The sequence below is a fragment of the Chelonoidis abingdonii genome, chromosome 26, assembly GCF_003597395.2.
Source record: "Chelonoidis abingdonii isolate Lonesome George chromosome 26, CheloAbing_2.0, whole genome shotgun sequence".
Taxonomy (NCBI): Eukaryota; Metazoa; Chordata; order Testudines; family Testudinidae; genus Chelonoidis; species Chelonoidis abingdonii.
Window position 1 is genome coordinate 12127555 of NC_133794.1, and position 5900 is coordinate 12133454.

At 50.6% G+C, this 5900-nt stretch overlaps 1 protein-coding gene across 1 annotated transcript; it reads left to right on the forward strand.

The window, feature by feature from the left end:
• Nucleotides 1-227: 227 nt before the first annotated feature.
• Nucleotides 228-5161, forward strand: BCDIN3D (BCDIN3 domain containing RNA methyltransferase). Its single transcript, XM_032786668.2, has 2 exons — nucleotides 228-443; nucleotides 3910-5161. The coding sequence occupies exons 1-2, from the start codon at nucleotides 240-242 to the stop codon at nucleotides 4501-4503; spliced, it is 798 nt and encodes a 265-aa protein (XP_032642559.1). The 5' UTR covers nucleotides 228-239; the 3' UTR covers nucleotides 4504-5161.
• The last annotated feature ends 739 nt before the right edge of the window (nucleotides 5162-5900 follow it).

A 5900-nucleotide genomic window follows, 5' to 3' on the forward strand; every position in this document is an offset into this window, starting at 1 on the left:
TTAGCAGCACAACTCCCAGCAATGTGCATTGGGGGGAACCCAATTGCTGCTGCACAGGGCCCTGTGGCTCTTTCCTACCCGCTCCCCTCCCTTCACGCCTCTCCCGTCTCAGCATCCCCCGCCCCAGCGTCTCAGATCGCGCACGCGCAGCTCCGCCGCACGGAACCTTTCTGCCCCCGGCCAGAAAAGCGTCGGCGCTTGGTGGCCGGCCGGGCGGCTGAGCAGAAGGACCTGACAAGATGGCGGCCCCCATGAGGGAGGGGGCCGAGGGTTTGCCCGGCGGCTCCGAGCCCGGGGCGGCCCCCTACGGGAACTTCCCCAATTATTCCCGCTTCCACCCGCCCGAGGGCCGCGTCCGCCTCCTGCCGCCGGCGCTGCTGGGGCGGCTCTTCCCCGCGGGGCCCTCCCCACTGCTGGGGCTGGACGTCGGCTGCAACTCGGGGGTAAGCGGCCGCGCGGGGCGGGGGCGGGGAACACTAGGGTCACGGTAACATGGTGAAGGGGGCCGGGTAGCTTTGGGGCAGTGGGCTTGCGTGGGGAGGGGGCGGGCTGGGTTTACATGGGGGAGGGAAAGAGCGGGGGAAAGCCACGGGGGGGCAGTGAACTGGGGGTAAGCGAGAGTTGGGGGGGGAGCACGGTGGCATGTGCCCAGGGGGTTAAATGGGGAGGGAAGAAGCGTGGGAGCGCATGGGAGCAGTGGACTGGGGGTTAGCACAGGTGGGGGGGGAGTTGCCCAGGGGGTTAAAACATGGGGAGGGAAGAGTTTGGGGGAACAGGTGGGGCAGTGACTGGGGGTGCAGAGGTGGGGGGACAGTGCCCAGGGGTTACATAGGGGAGGGAAGAGCGGGGGAAGCCAGGGGGGGGGCAGTGGACTGGGGTACACAGGGTGGGGGGCCAGTTCCAGGAGGTTTACATGCGAGGAGGAAGAGCGGGGGAAGCATGGGGGGGGCCATTGGAGGGGGGTAGGACCAGGTGGGGGGAGCAACGGTGGGAAATGCCCCCAGGGGTTAACATGGGGGAGGAAGAGTTGGGGGAACGCGGGGGGCAGTGGACTGGGGGTAGGCACAGAGTGGGGGGACAGTGCCAGAGGGTTAAATGGGGGGGGGGAGGGAGAGTTGGGGGAAGCATGGGGGCATTGGACGGGGGGTAGCACAGGTGGGGGGGGGAGCACGGTGGGACAGGTGCCCTAGGGTTAAACATGGGAGAGGGAAGAGTTGGGGGGAGAAGCAGGGGGGGCAGTGGACTGGGGTAGCAAGAGGTGGGGGGGACGCAGTGTCCAGGGGGTTACCCATGGCGGAGGGAAGAGTTTGATGGGCAAGCATGGGGGGCAGTGGAGACTGGGGTAGCAATCAGGTGGGGGGCCAGTTCCCAGGAGGGTTAACATGGGGTGGAGGGAAGATCCGGGGGGGAAGCATGGTGGGGCATTGGAATCGGGGGGTAGCACCAGGTGGGGGGAGCACGGTGGGACCAGTGCACAGGGGTTAACAGATGGGGGAGGGGAAGAGTTGGGGGGCAGCAGGGGGGGGGCAGTGGACTGGGGTAGGCACAAGAGGTGGGGGGACAGTGCCCAGGGGGTTAACATGGGGGAGGGAAGAGTTGGGAGAAGCATGGGGGGCAGTGGACTGGGGGTAGTACGGAGGTGGGGGGGACAGTGTCCAGGGGGTTAACATAGGGGAAGGAAGAGCAGGGAAAGCATGGGGGGCAGTGGACTGGGAGTTGCACAGACATGGGGAGGAGCATGGTGGGGCAGTGCCCAGGGGGTTAACATGGGGGAGGGAAGAGCTGGGGGTAAGATGGGGAAGGGGCAGTAGATGGAACTAGCAAGGCAGAGGGGAAGATCCTGGGGTAGCATTAGGGTTGCCAACTCTCCTGGATTGGCCGGGAGTCTTCCAGTGTCGCCCTTGATATCAGTGGCTACTGAAACCAATTCAGAAGATTTTAATAGGACAAAGTCCGGTCAGCGGTGCAGCAGGGCTAAGGCAGGCTCCCTACCTGCCTGGCTCCACCTGGCTCCTGGAAGCAGCCGCCAGGTCCGGCTCCTAGGTGCAGGGCCGACCAGCAGTTCTCTGCGTGAAGCCCCTCCATCCCCACCCCAAGCACCGACTCTGCAGCTACCATTGGCCGGGAACCACCGGAATCTAGTTTTGCAAATCTAGTTTTCCTTTCTTTTGCCCTAATGCCTGAAAGTTGAAACAAAATGTTTTGGGATGAAATGAAATGACAGCTCTAGTCCTGATCACTTGTGATTATTTTAAAATCTCATGGTAATTTTCATAAAGTTGGTGTTTTGGCAGAATTTTAAGGCTCCTATCTACATTCTATTTCTCTAAATTCCCCCTGTATTTTACCTGGAATATTCTGTGTTTGATATATATTTTTGCCGTGAAGTGTGTGTAGATGTGGTGCATTCTACTCCAGGAGTGGCTGTGTTTCTTTAGTGTATAGAGAAATGATCCAGTGTGTGAGTTGGACAGGGCTTTAAAAATGGCTTCTGCGGATAAGGAGGACTTTATTAGACTGAGAACTATATTTAAAAAATGCATTTGAGTGAAAGTACTGCTTTGCATTCTGCTTTGGATTAATTTATGTTATCATTTGTTATGGTTGTTCTTAATCTCCTTGCATTATCTGAGTGATTCTAGACTTCATCTGAAATGAGCTTTCATGAGATCAACTAAACATCCGATCATAAGGCCACAGTGTCTAAAGCAGGAGTTCTCAACTTTTCTTTCTGATACCCCCATGACGTGCTATAAAAACTCCATGGCCCACCTGTGCTGCCACAACTGTTTTTCTGCATATAAAAGCCAGAGGCAGCATTGGTGGGTAGCAAGCAGGGCAATTACATCGGGTCCCATGCCTCAGGGGCCCCTGTGAAGCTAAGTTGCTTGGGCTTTGGCTTCAGTCCCAGCAGGTGGCAGGGCTCAGAGCTCCAGGCTTCAGCACCGTGCCGCATGGCTTTGGCTTTCTGCCCTGCGCCCCAGCGAGTCTAACACCAGCCCTGCATGGTGGACCCCCTGAAACTTGCTCGGAGTCAGGCCTGGACCCCTGGTTGAGAACTGCTGGTCTAAAATACAGAAGCCAAAGAGAAAATGTTTGACCACTAGAGGGCACTGTAGCCCTACATAACCAAATACTCTTTTTACTTGCACACTAGAGATAAACACAGCTGTGTTTATTCCTTGGTATCATGTCATTTGGGAATTTCACCAGCAGCTTTGATGGTAGGAGACACATTTTCCTATTCAATGGAACATCCTGAAAAAGGAAATGGAAGGGAAAGCCCTGTCAGTACCTGTCTTATGGCTTTATAAATATTTTCCCATGAGGAATTTGGAGGAGGAAGTGCATTATTATCAGTATGGTCTTCTAAATCCTCTATTCAGGTTATTAGAGTCCTCTGAGGCTTATCTAGAGAGCCGAATATAGCATCCACCTCTCTAAAGGAAGAGGGTATTCAGCAAGATGTATATTGGCAGAACTACTCTTCCCCATAGTAGTTAGGGGAGGATCCTGGGTGTCAAGGGACCTGGCCTCTGTTCCTGGCTCTTCTGCTGACTTGAGGCATGATTCAAAACTCAGTAGAGTCAATGGAAAGACTCCCTTTGAATTAAATGGGCATTGGGTTACGTCCTTGCTGCGTGATCCTGATAGTCACTATAATGCCTCTAAAATGGGGATAACACATAGGGAGGTTGTGAGGCTTGGATAATGAACATCTTTGAAAGCCCTTAGAGATCTTCGAAGAGAAGGTGCTGTGACTTTTTTTTTGTCCTGGTTCCAGAAAGGATGAATCCATCAGTGGGTTTCCCTGCTCTGCCGGACTTCGAAACCTCAAGTGGGCCCATATATCTTGGTAATACGTTACTGAGCATGCTGAATGAATCCATGCTGTTTTTCCTTCTGCAGGAGCTAAGCGTTGCTCTCTACAGACACCTCCTTGGTCTACAGGAGAACAAGGCCAGCCCTGATCAGCTTGTTGTTGGGAAGATTCTGAACCTCCTGTGCTGCGACATCGACGCAGGACTGATCGAGAGGGCTGAGCGATGTAGTCCCTTTCCTGGCTCCATCTCCTTTGCCACCCTGGATGTCATGGATGCTAGTGCCCGGGAGTTGTTCTTGAGCTCCTACCTGAGCAGGTTCAGCCGTTCCACCTTTGACATCGGCTTTTGTATGTCAGTGACCATGTGGATCCACCTGAACCACGGGGATGATGGCCTGGTGGAGTTCTTATCCTACCTTTCGTCTCGGTGCAATTACCTGCTTATTGAACCCCAGCCGTGGAAGTGTTATAGAGCAGCCGCCCGGCGCCTCCGGAAGCTGGGTAGGAATGATTTTGACCACTTCCGCTCTCTGGCCATCAATGGGGACATGGCAGAGAGGATAACCCAGATTTTAACTGAGGATGGTGGCATGGAACTGGTGTGCTGCTTTGGTAGCACAAGCTGGGACAGGAGTCTCTTGCTTTTTAAATCAAACAGATTGACTCAAAAGCAACTATAAGAAAGGGCAACCCTGTGCCTGATGAAAACATCATCCTGTGCCCAGGCAGGGGTGGGGGAGAGGTCATGGTCTGAGCTTAGAACTGGGAGCCAGGAGCTTCTGAATCTGCATCTCAGATCTCACACTGATTCCTCTCACCCCTCTCTGCCTCAGTTTCTCCTTCTGCAGAACGAGGATGATATTTGTGACTCAGCTCTTGGAGTGCTTGGGTAAAGTGCTTTTGAAGATCAAGTGCCATATAAGTTTTGTACATACACAGGTTATTTCATGGAAAGACAGTGCATTTACCTTTCCCCGGGGATTCTCTGGGGAACAAAAATACACTTCCATTTATCACCTATGAGAATCCGTTTCTTCCCTCAGATAATATTTTTTATAGTTCTGTTTTTATGACTGCGCTTCCTAGCAGTTTGTAAGTGATAGCTGATCGGCAGTTCTAAAGGGGTGTGGATTTGGCTAGCGTTAAGAGCTGCCCAAACAATATCAAGGCATCTTTGCTGCCATTTGTCTCATAAGCAAACTTCAGCAGTCTGCCAAAGTGTGTGGACTTTGACCGTCCCATGGAGTGAAGTTTTTGTGGGGTATGTATCCATATAATACAAACAAAACAAAAGTGAGAGCTGTTTGATAAATAAACTATTTTTTATTTTTAATTAAACATGCATTTTATTTTATCTCGTCAACTTTTCTCTCAACCATTGAGTCTATCCAGTTGCATTTTAGGAATCAAGGGTTCTGCTAATTGAGTTTATAGTGCAATTGCATAATAAAAGCAATGCCTTTGCCTGTATATTAGTCACAGGAAAATAATCAATACTTCATGAAATCAGGGGGCTTGGTTGAAATATCTTCTTTTAAATTAATGGGAAAAAACTATTTTCAGGTAAGGCAGTTGTAATCAAATTTAAAAAAGCCTTAAAATGTGGGAAATACACAGTTAAGCAATTGTCAAATTTCTTTATATATAATCTATATCTTTTTAGCAATTTTCATTTTTTCTTACATTAATGATACTAATGATTTTCAACATTTCCAATCTTATAGCTACTTACTGTTGTTCTTCTATGTATAATAAAGATAACTAGTAAGATTTGCATGTATTCTGAAAAAACAGATTAAAAGTATCTTGTGGTATAGTTATAATTTGCATACTTCAAAAACTTTAGGTAGGTGTAAGTTGTAAGATACTCCAGTTACATGTTCCACTGTTTTCTTACAATACATCTCCAGGTTTCACTCCAACTATACTGTAAGTTTAGTATCATTAAAGGCAATATACAGAGATAAACATTGAAAGGGAAAATTGACTGCAGTGACACAATCTTCTCCTAGGAGGAGGAGTTCTCTAACTAACCTTTCATGCAGTTGGGCAGAATGCCAGAGATTACATATCTATA

Coding starts and splice junctions, on each gene's coding strand:
- BCDIN3D (XM_032786668.2), top strand. CDS start 240: ATGGCGGCCCCCATGAGGGAGGGGGCCGAGGGTTTGCCCGGCGGCTCC. Junction 444..3,909: donor ACGTCGGCTGCAACTCGGGG/GTAAGCGGCCGC, acceptor TTCCTTCTGCAG/GAGCTAAGCGTTGCTCTCTA.